The sequence below is a fragment of the Coloeus monedula genome (genome assembly GCF_965178545.1).
Source record: "Coloeus monedula genome assembly, chromosome: 4".
Taxonomy (NCBI): Eukaryota; Metazoa; Chordata; class Aves; order Passeriformes; family Corvidae; genus Coloeus; species Coloeus monedula.
In genome coordinates, this window is record NC_138784.1 from 43,987,881 (window position 1) to 44,012,638 (window position 24,758).

Here is a 24,758-nt window from a genome sequence, read left to right on the forward strand (position 1 = left end):
CTGATCCTTTGTTCTGTGTGGTTTTTCCAAACAAGTTCTAGGCTAACAAGATATGGAAAAAATGGGAGTATAAATATAGGGCGGGTCTGTGTTATTCAAAGAGTTGATGACTTCTCTAGGATTACTTCCAAAAGCTTGTATCATTTCCCCCCCGCCAACACCATAGGTTTGTATAATCTTAAATACATTCCCTCATTTCCCCAGCCATCTCACAATTAGCATATTTGCATTTGATCATTGTTACAGTATTACTTTTAAAAACAAACTAAATTATGACATTGTTTTTGCAGCCTTATGTTTCAGAGCCAACGACAGGAGAGAAACTCTTTTATATATACTATCTACTGGAAATACTATTAATCTTGTTCTATGTTGGTCATTACATAACCAGTTTGTAACTGAGAATATAACTCTCAGACAAAGACAACCCATGACACAAACACTGTGGGAAAAGAATTTTTAACAAAATGGAGCACTACATAAGGCCTTGAATAGCTTTATTGAAATCTGTATAAATAAACATGCGCATTTCAAATGTAAACCCAAGTGAACTCAAGTGCAGACAAAATTTTAACCTCTGTCATGCAGGAGGTTAGTTTACATTTAAAAAAAAAAAAACCTCAAAGCAGCTTTAAAATACCAGGATGAAACACCAGTTTTAATATCAAGGTATAAAGCAAAGCCATGTCCAACATATCTCATTTATATCCTGGTCAAATGCAATTTTTTAAACTTTTTAATGCTAACATAAATAAATAATTTACCAAAATGTGCACTCACAGAGTGAACTTTTATTTACAATACACAATTTATAACCTATTGTATTTGATTAGTTCAAGTGAAGAACATCATACTTTTTGCTTTTTTCTTTTTTAAATTTTAAACAGTGGGACACAAAGCAATTCTCCAGGTAGTAGATATGTGACATGTGCCCCCACATTTAAGAGCCCCTCTCAAAGGCAGTATTGTATGCAAATCAACAATACATTCTTCCAACTAGATCAATGGGAAAGCAGCAAATCAAAAAATGTTTCAAACAGTCACACTTATTTTGGCATCCTGGACCCCTGAACATAGTTAACTGAAATCCAACTTGGAGTTTGTATGCCTTTATATACTGTACAGGTTCTGACTTGAACATGCAAATGCCAATTCTCTTATGAATTACCTTTTCAGATACACTGTAAGGCTATGGTGAATTCCATCTGGAACACACAAAGAAAATTAACAGGCCTACCTTTAAAGTGATTTTGTTAATTAACAATTTAAAGGCAGGTTATATTGAAAAAATTCTTAACTAAGCCTGATACACAGTCATTACTATGGATACAGAATACTATTAACTCGGACCTTCGTACAGAGTAGTTTGCAAGCAGTCAAACTACCAAAAGTGGGGGGAGAGAACTTACAGCACAATTTAAATTTTGGACTGTTATCAGATTAAAATTATGCATGTCTTAGAAGCAAGATAACAGGAATTATGTCTGCGGAGTAGATTCCAACAAGCAACAATGGATACTTACATTTAATTGAAAACCTTTTTGTTAATGCAGCATGAAATCCAGAACCTGTTCCACAGCAGCAGTAAGATGAACGTAATATTCTGGATGTTCCACTATATCACAAAAGGTTAAAACACCTTTTTCAAGCTATTTCTTCTATTGTGATCAAATTAAAAAAAAAAAAAAAAAGGGAGACACAAAAAATTGCTGTTTCAAGAAAACTACTTCTTTAGGTATTTATGACATTTTTACTTGTAGTCTGTTGGCAGCCTAAGGAACATGTATATATTCATCCAGAAACTAGACTTGGCAGTAGTATTCTTGCAGTACTAGAAAAGTAAATGTCAGAAGTCCACAGATTTAATATTTTAGTTATTAATTCACATCCAAAACAAAAGAAAACATAAAATCCATCAGAACAGCAGCAGAAAACTTAAAAGGGGTTTATTTGTGATTTCCTATATATACCTTGTGAATATGAGACTGTAAATGCATTAGAGACAATTTCTGTTTAATTTTTATTGTTTCACTTCAAGTACTGCACATGTTAAAATGTAATAAAGATTTACATTCTATTATCTGAAACTCCCCATCTCAGATTTTTATTCTTAATTTGGTGGGCATTTTCACTCTTTCAATACGTATCCCCAGGAAGAGAGTCTCTTTTATGGCTTCTAGTTCTTCCCATCAGTTAGTGTGCATACAATTTTCATTTTCTATATCATTATCATTTTCATTGCTGTCTTCATCACTTTCTAGTGGGATGCCTGTGGCAGCTGAAGCACCTTGTTTAGTTTCCCGGTCAAGTGGGAAAAAGCCAGTTCCACTGATTGTGTCCTGTCTCTGGTAGAAGAGCACATACGCTGCTTTGGACTGTAAAAGAGAGTAGTACAATATGTTCAGGAGGCTTCAAACAAAACATTTACAATCCAGGTTACTGATTTTTTTTCTTTGCTTCCAAGTATACAAGGTAAAATTACAAAGAAATCCAGACTGTTTATATAAGTTATTTTTGCATGTTGTAACAAGACATTTTTGGTTTGTACTGTCCTTTGAAAGAACACAAACTACTCCTTACAAATTTAACACAAGTTTCATGGTTTACTCTTCATTTTTTGCACCCTGACAAGAAAACATCAACAGTCCCAAATTTGGAAACATAAGGAATACTTGCCACTATCTGGTCCTCACTTGCAGTGGACACACTGCTGTCATCAAAGTAGTACCATTTTCCATCATCCTTATTTTTTGCAAAAGCAGTATCTAGGACAAAAAAGTACAATGTCTCAGGACTTTGTATCTTCATAGATGTAATACAATCTGTTACTAGAGTGTGTTATTGTCAAACACTTAATATTTAACTAACTAAACCTCATTATCACTATTAACAACATTTTTAACACCATCTTTTTTGAGCAAAGAGAGCTTAATCACTAACATTTCCATTCTAAAGACAGTGTTACTGAAAAGAACAGTTAAAATACAATCCGTCAGTCATTTTTCCTCTCCGCTTTCAAGGAGAAGCACAATGAACAAAAATACAGACAAACAAGACAAAACCAGTTTTAAGAGTACAGTAGCTCTTATGTTTTCTCTTTTCACAATATGCATAACTAGAAGTATAAAAGAACCTACACTTACTCTTTTAAGCTCATTGCATACATATTTTTGTGTTAAAATACTTGTGAAAGCATTTCAAGGTAACAAAAAAAGTTGTCCCATAACCACTAAAAACCACCAATGATTCAAAGTGATCAGTACTTCAATCAAAATCAACGTGGAAAGAAAGCTGACATCTAGAATGATGACACTTGAAATCAACTTACAGTGCCCTCCTCCCATTCCTCCATAGTGGTTGGAGACAGCAATCAAGTTGTAGCGGCAAGGCCCTGCATTGGGATTAATAAGGAACTCTGACATGTCCAAGTCACTGTTAAAAAAACAAAACAAAACAACATAAAACAACAAAACCCAACCAAAAGTCAGTCATGTTAGTAGCATTTTTAACCACTTCAGTTTGGTGGTCTTGGAGCCCCTTACTTTGTATTCCCTAGAAAAATACACCACACTACTCTGCCAGAGCATCTCTTCTACTCTGTGAGAAGTAGAACAGGAACCAGCAGTCCTCCCTATTTTTCTATTATTATTATTTTGCCAAGTTTGTACTTTTAACCCAGAAGCATTTTGTCATTAGTTTAGTGGACCCTCTCATGGAAGCTGAGAACAAACCCATTTTATGTAATTGCTGTATTAAACACATGCCCTAGTCATGCTTTTACACTTCTAGCATCAAAATATTTGAATTTCTTACTTTATTGGAAAGTCAACCAATGTATCCAACTTGTCCCTCATGTATCTGCTGTAGGAAAAGCGCTTTAGATGAACTACCAGTACGGGGGGCAGTGACCACAAGTCCAACTTCTTAGTAGCTTGCTGATGTTCTTTACAGTTTGGACAATACCTAAAAGGAAAAAAAAAAAAAAAATCAATTTTAAGTAAGTGTAGTCCATATGTATGTTAAAACACATTACTATAGAGAAAGTCAGAAACATGGGAGGAACTGAATGAGCAAACGCCACACACTTTTCATCTTCCCTTACTAATGCCATAGATATCCCTTCCAGTTTAAAATGTGCAAGTGTGATCCCAATGAAGCTCAGCATAATTTTAAACACAGAAGTAGCATCCCCCAGTATTGGATTCTCATCTCCTATATCCCTTGATCAGAACCCTGTATCCTTAGTTAAAACACAGCATTCTTGTATTTTATAAAAAAGAGATTTAGTGTTATGAAACTAACCATAAAAAAAGCCAAAAGTAACAGACAACTGTGGTTCTTTCAAGTTTCAGTTTCCAAATTCATCCATCCCCCACCCTATCTCCTCTACTATCCAAAACCAGGTAACAGTGACTAATGGAACCTGGAAAAACTCGTTACTAGAAAGTTCCCTTCTTAGTAGGCAAGTATTAAACAGGCTGTGACTAGAAATTTCTGTTCCCTGCAATGCATACTTGAATCTTCCAGCCACTATGGCTCAGGGAGGAAGATAAGTAAGAATGAATGGAAGCAACTCTTCTGTGAAGTAGTCTATGCATATTCTACACTCTGGCATCTAACAAGTAAAAATCTAGGGGGGGGGGGAAGAGATGAGCCCTAATTAAAAGGCTGCACAAGTGTCTTCAAATAGCAACATCAGATAATCACAAGAAATTAGGAAAACCATAAGGGCAGGCTGAAATTAAAAGCGTGTTTTCCCAATTGGCTTAGAATATGTAGAGTACTAACAGAGCTGGACTAGGGATGATGAACTCCCATAAATTAGACTTGTGACAACCTAACAAATGAAGAAAAATGTGATTAATGACCTCTGGTGAGATGCAGTAGCAGCTGCTTGACTTCTACTGTTGTATTTTGTAGTTTAAATACTCTGCTTAAAATGTGCTGCAAAAATGGAAGCACTTCACCATACCTGAGTTATATGGTATCTCAAACAGTCTATCCATTGTTGTATAAACTAGCAAACCCAGAAAAAAAAATGAGATTTTGTAAGTTAGCTCCCTGCACAAATATAGGGGAAACTGTGCTGACAATGTTTGGAGATCTCCAAAACTTTTAGGTATGTCTAGAAGAAAAACTGGCAGATTCTCTTTTCAAATGTAATTCTGAGCTTAAAGGTGTTAGTGAAAGATTGTTATCTGCTAGAAAACTCCTGGAAAAAAAAGGATCTAATGGGAACATACTATAATTATAAATACTCAGATATGATTCCAAATTATAAATTTGGAAGAATCATGAATCCAAGTCTCTGCCAAAAACCTAATGGCTAGAACATGAATTTGAGGTGTTCTGTTGACTACAGACATCCCCCATCCCATAACCCCGCTGTATAAGCACATTCCTATTTCATATATCAATGCAAGGCAAGGCATGTGTTTGCATAAAGAAACTACAGTATGCACCAACCTCTCTCATCTCAGAAAGGAATACTTTTTTAAAGTACTGCAAACAATTTGTCACAGTACTATTCATTCACTGTCCATCGCAGTCCACAGACTACAGCATCTTATGTATTGACCCTTCCTTCTAACTGTGAATGCATGAAATGTCTTCCTTACAATACGATCTTCTGCACATGGTAAAAATTTTGGTTAAGTAATGGATCAAAACAGAAAACATTTTGAGAATTTTCAACTACGTTTGAAATACCAAGATTCAAAATACCATTAATAAATCAATTATGTATCTTGATGTTCAAGTGTGGTTTTGATTAATTTTGAGAAATACACCATAGAACATAATTTTAATTTTTTGTGCTTACCATGGGTCTTCAGCACCTAGTTTTTCCTTTGTTGTGAACAGCTCAATGCAATCTTTTAATTTCACAAAAGGCTTTTTGGGAGGCTTATATTCCACACTTTCATGTTTTTCAAAATCCTAAAGAGAAGTATTTCTTGAGTTAAGAGAACAAATGAAACAAAACTCATTTTAGTGATGTCGTCTTACTATAAACAGTAACTACAAAGCTCCTATATATGGAAAAACTGATCAGACACCATTCAAGCAAAAAGTTTCCACAGCTTCAGATTTACTTTCCAGTTCATAAGCCTCAGATTTGCTAAATACCTGGATGTATATATGAAGTTTATTTATGACAACATATTACTAAGAATAATGTGAAAAAGAGATACATTTACTTCTTCTTTTGAAGATTTACAATCTCTTATGTCACACTAATTAAGTTGCATTTTTTACGTTTAATTTTTATTTGTGCTGGAAAAGGGGGCAACATAAACAGCTTACCTCTGCTGCACTATCATCAAAATATCTCTTCTTCAATTCAGGATCCCAATCCAAAGCAAGGAAAGATCTTTCTAAGATTAAAAAAAAAATGTTTTCTCTTAATATTACTTCTTGCTTTACATGAAACTGTATTAACTTTGGGCAAACACTCTTCAAAATAAATTAAACAATGCTATAATGAATTTAATATAAAAAACTGAAGCACATAAAACTTCTGCATTTCCAAAAGTCAATTGCAATAAAAAATTAATTATTTATACAGAATTTACTGTTTAAAAAAAAATATATCAAACAGCACACGGAGAAAATTAAACATGGGAATCAGAAAAGAGTATCAGAACCAAATGTTGCCCAGTCTGTTCCCCGTGACTTACCATCAAGCCTAGGTTGCCTATCATCAAATCTAATATGCCTGGTATCATCTTTGATGTAGTTTATGTCAGTATTGCCTAAATTATTGAACTGGAATGTAAACAATCGCTTTTTGTGTCCCGTGAGTGGTTGACCTTTGCAAGTATCCTCAGTACATAATCCATTTTCAGAGTCATTGTCACCTCCAACTGAGTCTTCTGACTGGCTGTTTTCATTCTCTGAGGGAAGTTCCTGATCCTGGCTGGATTCATCATCTTGCTCGTCTGTCTCCATTTCACCTAAAGCAATCGAAGAATAAAGACAAAGAAATGAGACAGAATGACAATAACTGAAAGACACTAGAGACTTAACTTGCACTTCAAATTCAACACCCGATACTAAACAAGTTTAGATATTCCAGTCTTACTTGGAGATCCTTCTTCATGTATTCCATTTGGGCCATTACCATTGATACCATGGTCCTTACAGCAATGCAGAGAACCTTCAGTGTCTTCACTCTCAGTACATGTTTTTACATATCGGCTAAATATAACAAGCAAAAGCAACAGTTACAAACAACAGATTGTTAAATAATTTACATTGTTCAAACTGGTAATTAAATTGTTACCGCAACTCCTTGCTAGTGCACTGTATTTCTGCACTCCTTTCTGATTTACTCTGAATTATCAGTTTTATTGCGAAACAATAAGCAACATTTCCTATGTGTTACAAGCACATAGGAAAACCTGCTCATATGTAACTGTACGTTTTTGCCAGGTACTTGGCCCAAGACAACCTGATTCTTGGTCTCAGTCTCTGTCCAGAAATAATTTCTTTAACTGTTTGTTAACCATATCACAGAGAAAGTTACATCAACAGAAAAAGAAGCATAAACTTAAACTGGAGGTTATGTAATTCTCATTTCTTCTATATAATGACACTAATTCTAGTCTAGTTTCAGAAAGTGTCTACAATGTACTTTTGCAACATAAATTCATATATAAGCTTGAACAGTAGATACAGGAGGTATAACCATAGCAGAATAACTGGAAAACATTTCCACTTTACCAAGACCTAATAAACAGCTAAGCATACAAGAGAATTATTTAACAATACAGACTGACTCTCTACCATCTTCTCAAATACTTTTTGGATGAGGTCATGCTAACAAAAAATCAAATTAAAATCCACAATAATGGCTAAAATTTTGTATCTAATATTTAACAGAAAGCAAATAAAAGTACTCAAATCTAATCAGTTTGTTAGCACGTGAAAGTGCCTTCTGATTCCAACTATTAGCATTATTCTTAAAAAACTCGTTTTTCTTTAAACGATAAACTTACCACATTCTTAGCAGCAGCAGGTTATACAGTTTATCTTCAGTATTGTTTCTAGGCACTGCTATGAGAAAAGGTTGACCAAATAGTAAAGAACCACTATGGCTGTAGCTAGTGTGCCTGCACTTTTCCCTTAAACAAACAGGAATTATGACTTGTTCTGTATCTTCTGTTCTATTGATAGCAATTTCAAATCTAGAAGAAAAACAATCAAAAATACAAAGAACAATGGTCATGGAAAAGGATACAAAGGGGAAAAATAAAAAAAGTATTCCCCCTCAGTTTCATCTTTATCTGGTGTCTAGGTTTTAATCTTTTGCAAATAACTAAACAAATTGCAAAGAGACATGAAACGTGTTATCTACACTTACACATAAATGTCATCACGTTCCATAATACTACTTAGATTTTCATCCATGCCAAATATCCTGTGGAACCTGTGATTGTATATATCAGTAACAATCATCTGAAAAGATAATGGAGTACACATCGTTAAATCAGGCTAATACACATTAAAATGTTCATTGTTGTGCTTTATATAATAGATCACTCTTACCTTATCTGCAGCAACACCAGACAAAGCTGACAATGCTGTGCAAAGATCCAATATATTTCCAATTTTGGGAACAACTACTTTGTACTAAAAAGTAAAATACAGTTTAATTTCTTAAGAGAACAAATATACATGAAGAAAAAACCCAAGCAACACATGTTCAGCAAGTTTCACATATTTCTTTCATGTTTTTGAAACTTAAGGTGTAAAGTATGTAAAACAACTAACACAATTCCAAAAGCTGCTCAAACTGTAGTTATCTGCACTTTACAAATACACACACACTGAATACTCCATTTATTAGTTTAAACAATGCTTGTTTTAATGTTACTTTACTTTCTCCATAAGAAGACTAACTGTACAAATTACTTAAGATTTTGCATTTCAACAGTACCTACTTATTTAAGTATTTAAATAGTATGCATGCTATTGAAAAGATTATTAAATTTGGAATACAACACAAGTTGTTTATAAAGTATTCCTAGGAAAAAAACCAATGGCAGGCAATAGATTCTCATTTCACATGCAGAGAGAGAACCTGAAGATTGAAGTCAAAGAAAACCTCTCTGTGGCTTCCCTTAGTGCAGTGCATCTGCAGTTTGTAATAAAACTCCACACAGAACTCTTACCTGTTATTTCCATAATAAAGACAGGATTAATTAGAAATAATGTATTGTAACTTTGAATAGCATGCTATATCCTTAAGTTTTATAATCATTTAGACTCACAAAAACTCTACTGAACCTGTACTCTTCCCAAACTATTAATTCCAGCATAAACATCACAACATCATGAGTCATGTTCAACTACTTCAGTAGTTTTCAACTACTTTGTGTCCCCTGTGCAACTACTATGTGTCCTCTATTTTCACAATTAATTTTCTAGCATGTTCATCTCTCATTAGTTAACACATGTCCCTTCACCTTTGAATTCTGCAGCTCACATTGCCTTCGAGAACGCTTTCCCACTTTCGTTCTTATGGTACTGATTCCAGGTGTTAGAGCCTTTCTGGATGCCTGCATAACTGCCTGTGTCGTATTTACTTCACCTGTCCTCACTTACCCTCTAAGGTACAGCTAGAGCCATTTAATCATGACTTGGTTATGATAACCTTATGCACATTTTTTTAAGACATTCTAAGGTGTTTAATATCATCCCCTTCCTAAAAAATGGCAAAAGAGATACTCTTCACAAAGAAATCTCATCTGACATTTTTTTCTTTTGACTATTAGGTGAGAGCACAGAAGAATTCAGAACTACCTAATATATTTAGTCATGGCATTTTTTTGTACCACTTACTACAAATATTTGCCTTTTGTGATTAAGAAACCAGGAAATTAAGTCTTATGGATTAAGTGTGTAAGTATTTTTTATAACCATAAAAATTCATTATAGCAGCACTCAAAAAATTATGTCAGCATACATTTTAAAGATTAGGAAGACTTATTAACACAACCATACAGAAATTACCAATTCTTTCTTGAAACTCTACAAGGTATGTACAGTCTTCCTCAGGTATGTATAGTCTTCCCCACTTTCCTAAGTAAGACTTCAGAACACACACCAGAAAACTACAGCCTGCTGGATTTGCTTATCAATTTGCACTGTGTAAAGGAACTTGGGTTCATTGTTAATGCCTCATATATCAGGATGCTTGTACATAAATTAAGCTACTTACCTGCATAGGCTTTGCAAGTGGATCCATTCTAACTAAATAAACTTCCAAAGTGCGTTCTTTTTTCATGGGTAATGGAAGTGTCAAGTAACAAAAGGGATCAAAAGTTACAGATATCTTAGCACATTCAGGACAAACTAGGGTAGATTTAAAAAGGCCATGAAATATATCTACAATGATGGAATCATTTCTCTTTAAATGGTTTTCCCAGGCTTCTTCAGCAACCACCTGTAAATAAAGCATGATCTGGGTTATGACAAAGTAGTAGGAAATGAATAGTGAGAATTATTAGTAAAAGTCCTTCATAGAACATTCTCAGTAACCACCTAAACACAGACATGTCACTCCAAAGGACCTGTAAGGAATGTTACTACTGTCAGGTTCGCAGGTTAAAAGATGTATGCTTTTCCTAGGATAGAGATTCTGTCAGCAGTATTACATAGTCTGAGAGTGACTTTTCAAGTAGCTTGGGGAAAGACAAAAGCAGATAAACCTAAAAATTCCATCTGCATTAATTCGTACTCATAACAAAAGAAGAGTTTCCCTAAAGTAGGAGTACTGGAGAGAGACATAATGCTGCATACTCCAGATATAAAAGAACGACAGAATGAGAATTGTTTTTCCAACTGAACTCCGCACTGAATTAACAAAAAGGTCCTAATGGAGTCTTAAAAGGGCCTTAACATCCTCCCATTGCCACTCATTATCTCAAAAATAAACAAATTTACACAGGTTCTCAAGATCTCAATTTTAAGGTCTTGTCCTATTTTCTGAAACGTCTTCCAGAAAAAGCCCCACATAATCAGTTTCCCAACCTTCCAATGCATAATCACATAGAAGTATCTTATAACATACAGCTTTGACTAAAATGATCAGCTCCAAAACCCCTACCTTGTCTGGTCTCCCATCCGCATCCTTTAACTGAATGTAAGGCTTTTTCCTAATTCTATTCAAATCCTCATGTAAACCATCCAAGAGAAAAGCCAGTAGCTCTTGACAATCTTGTTGCTGATAACCAGAAAACTGTGGTGCAAATCGTCCCACTTGTGTCTAAAAAAAATAAATGCAAATACTTCTGGTACCTTAATTGTTAGAAAGAGTAGATAATTCTGAGATGCTACAGCAGCACATCAAAAAGGTAAAACTTACAGTTATAAAAGGTAAGCTTTTCAATGGAGACAGGAAGTAAAAATTAATTCTCAAAGACCAAAGCACAAGGAAAGGTGACACTTACTGAAATATACATCCAAGTGTTTTAATGAATGGACTGCATACTGATGAATAGTACTTCAAATTCTTTTTGCATATTTCTCTAAGTTTTGCATACTTAGAAGTACAAAACCGAAACTGACAATGTATATTCAATGTAATTTCCCTACTGACCTTGAATGCTCTTGGGGTAACATAGCTGTATTTTCCTGACCACATTTGCTTGATAAGCTCGGCGTAAGATTTTGCTATTTCACCTCGCATTCCTAAAGGATTGTCAAAATTCAGCTCTTCTTGGTATTTATCATTGAGGAAGTACTCTGTTAGAGGAGGTGTGTTGCTCAGACACTGCAAACAAAAATACAGACTTTTTAGAACAGTGATTTGAATTAGTTCTAAACAAAGAACGTTTGAATTTTGTTAAAGCAGCCATGAACTGTAATGTCTAGTACCTGCAAGGAAGACAGAAAAAACCCCAAACAATCTTTTCCAGAAACAAATAATGGTTTCAAACCAAGACTGGCTGCAGCTGTCATTACAAATGATGCACAGATACCTGTCAAGAGCTTTACTTCAAAATTTATAAAACCAACCAATCATAGCATGACAATATAATTTGTATCAAGATTTAAAATAAACAAAAGAAGGCGTTTCTTGAGACATGAATGGCTTTATGAAATTTGTTGCTGGAAGTTGTAATAGGTGCACAAAGAGGAGAGTACATATGTACTTGGAAGAGAAAGCCAACAGGGCTTATTAACTCAAATTATACCATATTCAGAGCAACATTTGAAAAAAAAGATTTATTTTGGCAGGCGAGAGGTGAGGATGCTTGCCCTTTTCCTTCTCTTTGTTAATATCAGCTTATGGATGCTGTTGGAGACAGCAATCTGTGCTAGAGGGACTAGACTCTGAATCACAGTGCTACAGCCCTTCCTATGTTCTTTTAAATTTTGTGATGCTGTTTAGAGCCAAAATTGGTCCAAGGAAAGCAACGACCTTGTTTTAGATTGAAATAATCACTTATCTTCTGTACAAGCTGGACTCTTCTCTCAGCATTTGGAGACAGCAGGATGTAATTACTGAAGTACAATTTACAATTTCACTTCGAATTTTTGTGTGCTACTCTTCACACTCCTTTAGACACAAACGTTTCTATCACTCAGGAATTATCTCCATGCCACGCCTTAGCATATATTCTTAAGAGTTTGTTCATTAAACATTGTAAGCTTTTCTGCATTTGTTCCTTTATTAAAAGATTTGAAGAAAGGTCAAGTATTTCACCAGTCTCATCTGCTTCTGTGCAAACAAGGGGAAGAGCTCCACTTATGCTACTACATAAGATACAAGAATTAGCCTAGAAGAATTGCAACTTTACCGAGTGGGGCAAAAAAAAGTTATTCCTATGTCTGCCTATCATACCTGTGCAATATTACAAAGCAAAACCAGTCACATGCTGTAGAGAGCTGAGTTTCATGCCTATATTAAACTCCTTCCTTTCTCCTCCTCCTCCTCACCTAAAGCTTTCAGGATCTGTCAACACTGCAAAAAAAAATTCCTGGTATTACAGACCCTTTTAAGCATTGAGGGTTGAAGAAACCATTTTTCTCTTGCTATATGGCAAAGAGCTTTTACTTCCAGTAGTGGTGATCCCAACTCCCCCTACCTCACAGATCTGTGCTGTCTTCTGGATTATTTTTTGGCTGGTTTAGGAGATGAAATCAGTTCAACTGTTCAGCTTAGTGTGAGGAATGTCCAACACAAGGAACTCAATAATACGAAATAGTGTATTTTTCTACATGTCTTTCTGTTAGTCAAGCACTATACAATGTGCTGGCAATGTGGATTCCACAAAAAAAAAATTCATCTGTTTCTAGCTTTCACCTGATAAACTGGTTTTGTCACTTTCTCAGAATATTAATTAATATTTGTAGTGTAAGTCAGGAAGATTACTACAGATAACTTGCCTTTTTCCTTTAACAATTTCCACATTACAACATAAAATGACACTGATGGTTGTATTTGAATGCACAAATGTCTATCTCAACACAGCAAGTTTTGAGGCACACACTGATGGTTGTATTTGAATGCACAAATGTCTATCTCAACACAGCAAGTTTTGAGGCACACAGCTGATATATTTTTCTAAAATATCAGATATCAAAACTTTTAAAAGAGTAGCTGCTAAAGGAGCTAATAAATTGGCCACATACCCATTGATCTTTTCCATGTAACTGACAAAGCTAAACAAACATGTTTATTGCTCTTTGAAAAGACTGACAATGGAGAATTATTTGAGATCATGATTAAAGTCACAGGAAAAAAAGCATTCAGAATCCAGTTTGAAAGGAAGCCTACATTCTTATTTTCTCATGTGATATGTTGTCGGTTATCAAGGAAGCCTTATAGAAAGTGTATTAGAACCAAGACAATCTACTGGACAGTAAAGTGATCAGATTTATATGTCCTGTTCAACCCAGTGATTCAGGGTTTTCTGTTTGTTTCAAAACACAGACAATAAGTAAACTAAAAGTATACAGACAGATGAAGAATAATAGCAACCAAAAAAGCCAAACATATACAGTAAAACTATGGAAAACTGTTTGTGAACTAAAGAGGTAACAGAATGGCTCTTTATTTCAGATACTGCAGTCTCTACAAGTTTTCTTTAACCAACACAGTTTCTGTAACATTCTCTGAACCTAAACTGGTCATTTAGTGAAAAAATCATGGGAAGTATGGAACAGAAGGTAGAAACTCCAAGAGAAAAACCACAGGAGAGAGGATCAGTCTTCAGCATGACAAAGGTTAACACTGAAATCATACTTCCATGTTACATATTAATGACTTGGATAAAAGTTAAGATGCACGGGAAAATAAAAAAAAAAAAATTCAGTGTTATGTATAAATACACATATATATATACACATCTCAATGCTGTAGTCTCACTGAAATACTGTATACAATACTAGCCTATGATAATGTTAGCAAGTCTACCTGTCCTATGAAACCCTCACAGAGGGGGAAATACAGTAATAAAAATAGTCACATCACACTCTTCTAAATCCATGTAATTTAAGTATGGAATGATTCTGATATAAAAGTTTGCACAGACTTAATTGATGAAAAAAAAAAATGAATGAAGAAAGCCACCAAGACAGTCAGCGGCCTGGAAGCACTTGCCCTGTGAGAAAAGGCTGAAGCACCAGGGCTTGTTCAGGCTGCAGAAGAGACTGTTTGAGTGAGGTCCATGAGTGGCCTTCTAGTACCTATAGGAAGTTAAGGGGAAGATGGAACCAGGCTCTTCACGGTGTCACATATTAGGAAGAAAAGAAACAATGGGCAGCAGTTGAAACATGAAAGGTTAAGAATATAAGGAAAAAAGTTTTCACTGTAAGAACAGTCAAGCAGTGGAATTAAGAGGCTCTACCTTCTTGGGAGATTTTCAAGATCCAAGTGGATAAAGCCCTGGTCAACCTGTTCTGACCTCAGAGCCAACCTTCCTTTGAGCAGGAGGTTGCACCAGAAACCTCCTGAAGTTCCACGAATCATCCTATAATCCTAAGGGAACAACGAAATATCTCTTCACATCCCATATGGAGTATTACACAAAAATAATGATAAACTTCCAAAATAAAGAAAACATCTCTACCTATCATGCCAGCAAATGGGGGAAATGAGAAGGAGACACTAGGATCATGAACTGAGATACTTTAAGTGTCCTTTAAGTGTCCTGGTTTTTCAACTTCAGGTGCTACTTATTAAGAATTTTATGCAAGGAACATCGAAATTTTGTATTTCAGCTTTCTAATAAAAGACCAAGAACTGCCAGACTAAAAGGAAGATCCAAGTCACAGGAGAAGGAGTGATTTACTTTACATGTGTCTATCCTACTTTTTTCTGTTCACCATCAGACATGGCAAAAAGCACTCAGTTAATACATTCCTTAACCCAAACTCCACATGCCTACAGCAACTGAAACAGAACAACAGAAACATAACAATTTCAGGTATTGGTGAAACATGCCAACTTTGTCTAGATAAACTCACAGCCATAAGTAACCATAAAGAGAATATTATTCAGCTTTCTGAAGAAAGAAAACTTCTGAAATACCCATTGCAAAGCTTGTTCAGAAGTCAGGTGTATATAATCACACTGATGGAAAAAAGCCATAAAAACGTTGGAAAAAAACGAATGTTTTAAATGAAAACATTTACTTTCTTTCTTCTCCCATTTTTTTAATCACAAAACAAAAATTTTGGAACTCTCAGGTTTTCACTGTAGAAGAGAAAAAAAACATTTCCACAGAGCTCTAATCTGTAATAACCCAGCAAAATAGGAAAGTAATACTTGGAAAACATCCACAGGTGGCAGCACAGCAATGCTTAACGAGACTCATTTTTTCTAATGAGTGAATGTGAATGAAATATCTGCTTGCAAAGTATTTTTTTAATATGGGTTCAAGCAGTAGTAGCTATTTCATGAAAGCCACAAGCTCCCTTTTGTCTTTCCTGTTTTATTTCATGCTCATATCTGCAAAAGCAGACATTTAGGCCTAATTAGTAAAAAACAAGCCTTAGGTGTTTGCACTGAAATAAAATAAATACATGGAATACTGCCTTCAAAAGAATCTGAAAAAAACTATACAAAAGTTCCAATACAACCAAAATAAGAAAACTGAATTATTGCTCTTTTAAAAATTAAGGAACAGTGGTAAAAGAACAGCACTTGGGAGATATACAGTGGTATTTTAACCTTCTTGGCCTTACTCTTATTCAGCTTGCAGCTGTCTGTAATCCCACTGAGATCCTGAGATCTTACCCATCTCTTCTTCACTGTACTCTAGTTGTCCTGAGCTTTTTAACACTGAAAAACCCTACCTGGAAGGGCAAAGGTCTCTTTAAAATAATCACTTAGAAGGATAACAGGGCAAGCCTAACCTTATCTATAGGCTGAAGAACTACTAAAGAACTTGCAACAAAATTTAAGACATTGCCAGGACTTTCACATTTCTACCTAGTATGTTTACAGGGCAAGAACCTTCACACATGTTTGTCAGACTAAGGAGACGAAGCTGTGTGAAGAACCTATCCCTATTCTTCAAGGAACACTGATAATAGCTTTGATGCAAACCATCTTCACTGTACATGAGACAAGACCAAAGAGAAGCTGTGTGAGAAATGTTGTGGTTTCTGAAGCAGAAATGGCTCTTATGTGAACTCTCAGGGGCCTCAGTGCTCCCTGGAAAGCCCAGAGAGCTGAGAAAAGTGGCAATCAGCTGGTCTGTTGAAGGAAGCTGCACTGATCACACTCAGCACCAACTGAACAGAAGGGATCAAAGCAAAGCTTTTGGTATATTAATGGAAATGAAACTACTTCAGAGTCCCATACTCTACAATAAACTATTTTGTTTAAAGAAAACAGATTTATCCTGATAAACAGCCCTGTGCTAGCACAATTGTGAAGGAATACACCTTAGGAAGATAAGTAAGCTGAAGCAGGTGACCAAAGCAGATCAGAAAACCACAGATTAGTTGAGGCTGGAAGGCATCTGCAGATTCTCTGGTCCAACCCACTTGCTCAAAGACAGGTCACCTAGATCAAGTTGCTTGGGACTTTGTTCAGTGAGGTTTTAAGCATCTTCAAGGATGGAGGCTTCACAGTTTCCCTGAAAACCCTATTCCACTGTTTGATAAACCCCATTTTAGAATAAAGTTTCCTATATTTCAGAATTGCATGTGCTTCAGTTTGTGCCCATTGCCTCTTCTCCTTTCAGTGGGCACCACTAAGGAGAGTTTGGCTCAGTTTTCTTTACTTTTCTCCCCCAGGTACTTCCAAAAAATGGTAAAATCACTCTGGAGCCTTCTCTTCTTCAGGCTGAATAGCCCCAGCCGTCTGCCTCTCCACACAGGTGAGATGTTGCAATCCTTGATCACCTGTGTGGTCTCTCTCCAGACTTGCTCCAGTATATCCCTATCTCTGGGGAGCCCAGAAGTGAACTCAGAACTCTGGGGGTGTCTCTCCAGTGCTAAGTGGAAGGAAAGGATCACCTCTTTCAGCCTACTGGCAATACTCTTCTTAGTGCAGCCCAGGATGCTGTTGTCTGCCTTGGCCTGTGAGACCTTAGTGTGTTAAGAACACATCATACTTTCACTAAAAAGCGCTTCCATGGATTTCTTAGATAACATTAAACTCTGAACAGTACTTTCTTTGAGAGATACAGTAGATGAAACTGAAAGATAATTTCCATCTTCTTGCTAAGAAAGCCACCAAATAATGCATTTGAAAAAACACATATAACTTCAAGGACATATTAAAGGTACCATGCCAAACTCAAAGCTGCACTGCTCAAAAAACACCTCATTTTCTTACCAGAGCACTGTCTTGGTAATCAGCAAACCTGTATTTATTAATTTACACTACAGTTTCTCAGAACTTAGTTGAACAATTAATTCTCTGGATGTAACTGAAAAGCAATGAAGTCAAAGCTGATATAATTTCTAATGCAGATGTCAGAATTAAATCTGTTTAACACAATGGGATAATGATGTGACCTGCAGCAAGTTCGTTATGCTGTATAACACTCCTAAGGTAACAACCCATGCTTAGAATTCTCACCTAAAAGGTTACTTTTGAATTACATATACACAAATTCATGTATACCAGTTCAATTAAGGTTTGGATAAGTAATTTAAATTGTCCTTACTTAATCAGTATAGCTTGATGAACAATGTAGAATCATAAAAAAAAAAATTCACTATGTAGCAAGAATATTCTTTGAATTCAACTTTTAAAAGATAATTCTGGTTGACACACTAGACAAAAACATACTCTTTTCTTCCTTTACAACAGCATAATGACGCAATTCAGTAATGAAGAGAGGTTACGTGCAGAATTTTTATTTAGAATGGACACCGCAAAATGTGTGTCCTTCCCCCTTTCAGTTCAGCCATCTTTTGTGTAGCATACAAAAAAAAAATTTAATTACTTCCTGCACTGTTCAACTTCTCTTCAAGTATCCTACAAAAACACTTTAAGAAAGAAGTTTAATTTTATAGATGCTTTATATCAGTAAGTGTGGAATAAGCATGGAATAACCCTATATATCAGGTGGGGGCTAACTGTCTAGAAAGCAGCTATATGACCCAGGGGTCCTTTTCTGTGGAAATGTGATCGCGCTGTTCACCCCCATCGGAAAGGTATCCAGCTGCAAACTGGGCAGTATTAGCAACTGCAGTCAGAGGCAAAGGAGAGCAAATCCTCGCCTCCATTTGGAACTTGTGAGACTGCTGCAAGAGCACTGTCCTGTTCAGGGCTACCCAGTGTAAGAAAGAGCAGAGAACGGACACCAACATGGTCAAGGGGCTGGAGAACAATATACACGGAAAGGCAGAGCTGTATGCATTAGTTTGACCTGAAGAAGACAAGATTAAGTAAGGGGAGAGCTTATAGCTCTCTGCAGCTACCTAACAGGAGGCTACAGAAAAGTAAGGCCAAATTATTCACTGCTTCTTAACACAAAGAAAGGGTAGAAAAATCTATACACACTATGAAACTCTGGAACATTTCTTCTTTTGAACGAATTTCAACAACTTCATAAACCTAGCTTACAAATGTACTTGAAATTCCTTTTTTATCCAAACAAGCTAAAGAAGGAATGCAACATTTGGGTCGTGTTGTTTTTTTGTTTGTTTTTAATTTTACCCAAAGAGATCACAAACATAAACCAGGAACCCTTGTAATGACCAAGGAGAAAAAGAGGCTAACAGCTCTGCACCATACTTGGTTAAGATCTATCATTTTCATACTCAGGAAAATATGTGAACAAGAACTTAAATACACATAAGAGTTTTTTTACAAAAGGCTGCTCCGATGACAAAAAGCGAGTTTGAGAATTAAACAAAGCCAAATGAAACTCCTAGTTCTGATCATTAACCATTCTACAACTGCAGCTTCCATTTAAAATTAAAACACTAAGGTTTCTTCATCTTGGTAGAGTAATAGTAGATATACTAGTATTTCTCTTGCATTCATAGCAAAGACACAAGCTGTGACATTCCTGTAAAATACCTCATCCATGAAACAGCAGCTATTCAGAGAGTAAAGGTCAAAGGGAAATATTTTCCACAGTTCCTGCATGTTAACTTGTACACTAGAAGTACATAATGAGTCAGAAATAAAGGCCCAGTAATCTATCAGTCATATACTTTTTGACACTCTTTTTGGTACTACAACTGCTACTCAAGTGCATTTCAATAGGAAAAGGCAGGTTTTGTGACATATGTGCACGGCAATTATTACAAAAAGCAAAGAATCCTACTTCAAGAGTTCACTCATGTAGAACACTGGTCAAACCTCCTTCTGACATTGATCATTATGAACGCAGCTATGTAAATCAACTTTTAAAGTATTCCAATAAAGATGCATTATTTCTTCACTTTTAATCCTATCCCGCTACTTAGCAGGATCTCTTACTATTAGTTTTGAAATATGACAAAATAAAACAAGATACTATTTTCAACTAATAAGACTAGCTGATTTTATTTTAAAGTACATACCTGAATTGCTGAATTCATGAAACATGTATTCCCCAAGTTACTCAGGCCACACAGGCCTGGCTGCTCATTGTGTCTTCCTGGCTCTGAATAATCGTAATTCTTATAAGCAGTATATGATGGGAGACAATAGTTTGAATTTTTCACACTGTAAGAAAACAAGACATCTTTCACAATGTAAACACGTACTCTCTAGCACTTTAAAACATACAAGTACTTTATAAACTTAAATGATTAAGAATGTTAAACTTCTGTGTACAAGTAAAGATTTAAAACACTTAACTTTTGTAACAACATTAATGTCAATTTAAAAGTCACCTGTGCAAACAACCAAAATCAAACATACTGCAGTAACTGCAATTATTACATCCCTACCCCTTTTTAATAGGAGCAGCTTCACAGCTTACTCTATTCTTCATTGCTCCATCATATTTAATACACTCAGACTTTAGACACCACCAGCAGCAATCAATCATTTACGTTCCTTTTGCATCCTGCTACTGCAAGAGTGAGGTCGGTGGGAATGGGAATGCAGAGTTACAGGTGAAAGCTGAGATTTCCAAGGCCACTGTGGCATAGCTGCTTCACTGCATCAGACAGTCTATTTATAGCTTCCCTGCTAGGACAGCACAATCCAGCATGCAAATGCAGAAAAGCCTTGAGAGGTAAAGGAATGCGCAAAATGCCTTGCAACAACTTCAATATAAATCTATGATGCATCTGTTTGGAGAAACTGGAGAAGACTGAAATAGGTAAAATGATAGTATTTAAAACAATTTGTTTCCAGATGAAATACAAAAATATCAAATATAAACTAATCCTCAAAACCATAAAGCAAGCATATCTGAGAACACTAGAAAGGCAAAGAGATCTTCTAAGAGATGTTCTGTAATATGTTAGAAAAAACCAAGCAACCACAAAGGTTTAACCTTTTCAGGCACTGATCATAATGAAATCTGTGTGACAGCAACTTTGGCTAAAGTTCAGTATTTCTGCAGCTACTAAGCATCATTCACATTAAAAGCAACATTAACAAAAATTTGAAAGTCAGTTGCTAAGAATAAGGAAAAATATGCACTGCAAAGAATCAATCCTGATAAATGAGATTTACAGTTGCAAAGTCTGAGAATGCAAGTGCCCAATGGTTACACTCCAGCCATTACTCCTGAACACTACCATGCTCTTTACTGAACTCCAACTGTCCCCTCAGTGCACAACTACTCACTTTTCATAAATACCTGCTATTTAATCAAGTTATCAAAAATTTCAAACAAAAGGTGATGAAAACTTCTCCCTCTTTCAATGTCGCAGAAATTTCTGCAGTTTATAGCTCCACTGTCCATAAAGGTGCTGTTATCAAACCTTTACATCTGCTCATTTCTTTTTAATAGCTGACTTTCCTATTAGTTCTTCCCTTTTCTATACATACGCCTTTTCTCTGCTCTCTGGCTTGCCCCCAAACTAGCTAAGAGGCATTGTGTTTACTGGTCATTCTCAATGAAAAAAAACACTGTAAAGCTAATGTTCACCCACGTATGAGAGATTCCCAGGAAAAATTACCTTCCATCTCCCTTTGCAGTTGCAGCCCAGCCACTGCAGTGAACTCCAATCCCCTCAAGCTGGCAAGCCTTAGTTCCCCCACGAATCAAAACCACAAGCTTGCCACTGGTGCTAATGCAACCCCCACAATATAACCAACCCAACAGTGCACAGCAGCAACAGAAATGCACACGTACAGGGTACACAACAAGCTTCTACTTTCAGCCTTGCTTCCTTCCTACTGCTGTCCTTACCTGACTTAAAGGTAACACTTTTCACACAGTTAACAAAAAAGAAATCTCTTTGAAATTTAGGCGATGTAGGGGTAATGAACTGATTGAATTTAATTCTTCTGGGGATTTTCATTCTTACTTCCTTCTCGGCAGCTTTCCCCCCCTTCACAAACTGCCAGCTTTGGAGGGACACTAGGAAGCTAAGGAAATGCAACTGGTATTTTTTGGCTGCAGTTTATTCATGTGAAAGATTTTCTCAAATTAGCTGAGTACCATGACAATAACTTAGTGCAAGATAATTGCAGTGCAGATAGATGCAGTGTGTATTTGCTCTAAGGGACAAACTGTCAGTTTACTTCTCAAAAGGGAAAGACATTTCTGAGCTCTTTCATCTCCAGTACTGGCCCACAGAAATATATTTGAGGGGTTTCGAGAATAAGGTTACCACTCATACTGTGAATCAGGCCTATTAATATATTTTTCTTTCATGGTTCTATGATATTTTATCAAAACATATCCCACAAAACACAGTGCCTACTGTATGCAGGATACTAGGAGATCTCTACAGCTCTATCAGTCTGCAAACTTTAGTTGTGAAAGAATGATTTTTATGTAAATTACATTGTTGCTTTGCTTTTTATGCTTTTGAGCTCGATGAAAAAGAAATCATTAACAGTCAACAGTAGATAGCTAGCAAGGGAAAGCAAGTAAAGATGCAAGGTAAGTCTACATGAATTTCATTCAAACAGAAATATCCTAGAAAAAGTAACTTGTGCTAACTGTGTGTCCCCAAGCCTCCAGGTGCTTTTCCTGCAAAACTTTCCCACCTTTAATGAAGGAGCAATGCAGGGAAAAGCAAAGGGGTAGTACTATGATAGGCCAGTCAAGTAAGAGCAGTAACAGAAAGAAACACTGATAGTTCTTAGAAAAAATTGCTTCACAGAAGGCGAGACTTGAAAACATGAAACCATCTTCAGACCCTTGAACAGAGTTCTTGAAATGGCAAAAATGGTAAAAGGAGGTTTCCAAATGAGATTTTATTATCTGTAAATCTATACATTTTGAATTGCATGTACTAGATCTAAAATGACTGATTTGTACTGTCTGTATGTGCCTTTAAGCATCAAAGCAGCTTTCAAATGGCAGTGATGGACCCAGAGCACTCATTGTACAGCCGGAGTTCTGGGGAGCATGGATTTTCAACAGAGAAGACTGGAAAAGCATCACTAGCTTTGGAAAAGACATAATTTGACAGTGGAATGCCATATACCAACAGGTATGTAACAGATGCTGCAAAAGGAATTTGAGTGGCAAGAAGGAGCCCAGAAAATTTGAAAGTTTGGAAGACTTACTGAGCTCTGTAATATTTCTACCATCTTAATGCACTGCCAATGTGTTTTTGTGACCAGCCACTTTAAGAAACCTGTTATCAGGTTTCATCAGATTTTAGAGATACCTGAAGTTGCAGGAGAGGCCCATGTCACAGCACAAAGATTACTATCTTTATTTTTGTTCGTTATCATTGTCTGGAGAGCAAAAGGTAACATTTTAATCTATTTAAATTGCCTTTGTCATAATATTTGGTTATGTGTCAGGTACAACATGAAGAAACTGTTGCTAGAGGCAATGTACTGTAATTAACACTTGCACTTCTTGGAATAAGCATATTGAAATATATGAAGCATGTGAACAAAGCTGCCAGCTGTCCATTTTGACAGGCTGACACTACTAAATGATGCAAACAACTCATTTCAGGAGCCTAAAGCAATGGTTACATATGAAACAAACAGAACAACTTTTCACTTAATTCCCCAAGCAAAATCCCTGTTCAGGTGTTTTTAATCCCCATCCCACATAATTTAAAAAACACCGTATGTGATATAAAATGTCTTGCTTTATTAACAGCAATAAACAGAAATTCCAGTAAGACCTAAAAAATGTGTGTCTCTCCCTGCTCTTCTGAATCCACTAACACATATTACGCTAATCCTCCTATGTTATTCCTTCAACAAGACCACCTGTAAAGGCAAAAGAACACCAGTGATCAATTATTTGGAATCCTCCATTCCATCAAATGCAAACTCACATTTACAGAAATGAAGGCTTCAGACTGGATAAAATTTGCACAAGCTATTTCTGATATCTAATGTATGACTACCTCAACACACAATTAAATATCTACCAATTTGAGGCTTACTCTCACACAGAACACCTCCTGGATTAGAAAAACATTACAGAAATGTGCACCATACAAAAAAAAAAACACCTGATACTTTCAGATTTTTAACATAATTTGTACTCTATAGGTGAGCACTAGTTATTGCAAAAGCAGGCTTGCAATGACTAGTATTTATGACCCTTAATACACACAACATGTTGTTTACGTTTTCTGCCTTATAAATCATCTTTGTCAGTTAAAATTATCTTCAAAACAAATGCTGGTATTTCCTTTAGAGTCACAGCACCTCATGCCCATGTGGAGATGCCAACAGATCCTAGAAAGCCACATATGTATAATTTCACTATTGCACAAAGGACAATGTGCAATATAAGAGACAATAAGGCAGAAGCATGGAAATAAATTCCAGACAAAGCTGACATTAAGTAGTTAATTAAGAAAAATAACAAAGATAGTATTAATTAATGAAAAAGAAGTGCTTTCTTAGACAAGGACATATTTACAAAAAGAATGGAACGTTCTTAACCCAGAATTACATAATACAAATAAATACAGAGATATATCTTTGCATTCACTATCTGAAGCCAAAAATTCTTAATGCAAAACTATGTACTTTAAAGTACAAAGTGTATTAATGGATACGACTTCATCACTGAACATACACTCTGAGAGAAGTGCTGCTAAAGATTCATATGCATTACATCTTGTATTGAATGGTTAATTTTTGATTTATAAAATATTTTAAAGTCATCATAATTGGATTATTGCATTTTAAGGAAAACCATATACTTCTGCACTGAATATCTGTCTTATGTAACATCCAG

General features: G+C 35.8%; 1 protein-coding gene across 3 annotated transcripts in view; it reads right to left on the reverse strand.

Annotated features, from left to right (window-relative positions):
• Positions 1–480: 480 nt before the first annotated feature.
• The window catches only part of USP15 (ubiquitin specific peptidase 15), a 61,171-nt gene continuing 36,893 nt past the window's right edge, over positions 481–24,758 (reverse strand). For all 3 annotated transcript variants that reach the window (XM_082280748.1, XM_082280749.1, XM_082280750.1), the window contains 15 exons: positions 19,987–20,131; positions 11,603–11,776; positions 11,111–11,269; positions 10,223–10,447; positions 8,548–8,631; positions 8,363–8,457; positions 7,998–8,186; positions 7,082–7,197; positions 6,678–6,953; positions 6,304–6,374; positions 5,822–5,937; positions 3,814–3,963; positions 3,329–3,432; positions 2,677–2,765; positions 481–2,375 (listed from right to left, as the gene is read on the reverse strand). In XM_082280748.1, coding sequence (XP_082136874.1) covers positions 2,190–2,375; positions 2,677–2,765; positions 3,329–3,432; positions 3,814–3,963; positions 5,822–5,937; positions 6,304–6,374; positions 6,678–6,953; positions 7,082–7,197; positions 7,998–8,186; positions 8,363–8,457; positions 8,548–8,631; positions 10,223–10,447; positions 11,111–11,269; positions 11,603–11,776; positions 19,987–20,131 — 2,179 coding nt within the window. In that variant the 3' untranslated portion in view covers positions 481–2,189. The remainder of the gene's footprint in view (positions 2,376–2,676; positions 2,766–3,328; positions 3,433–3,813; positions 3,964–5,821; positions 5,938–6,303; positions 6,375–6,677; positions 6,954–7,081; positions 7,198–7,997; positions 8,187–8,362; positions 8,458–8,547; positions 8,632–10,222; positions 10,448–11,110; positions 11,270–11,602; positions 11,777–19,986; positions 20,132–24,758) is intronic.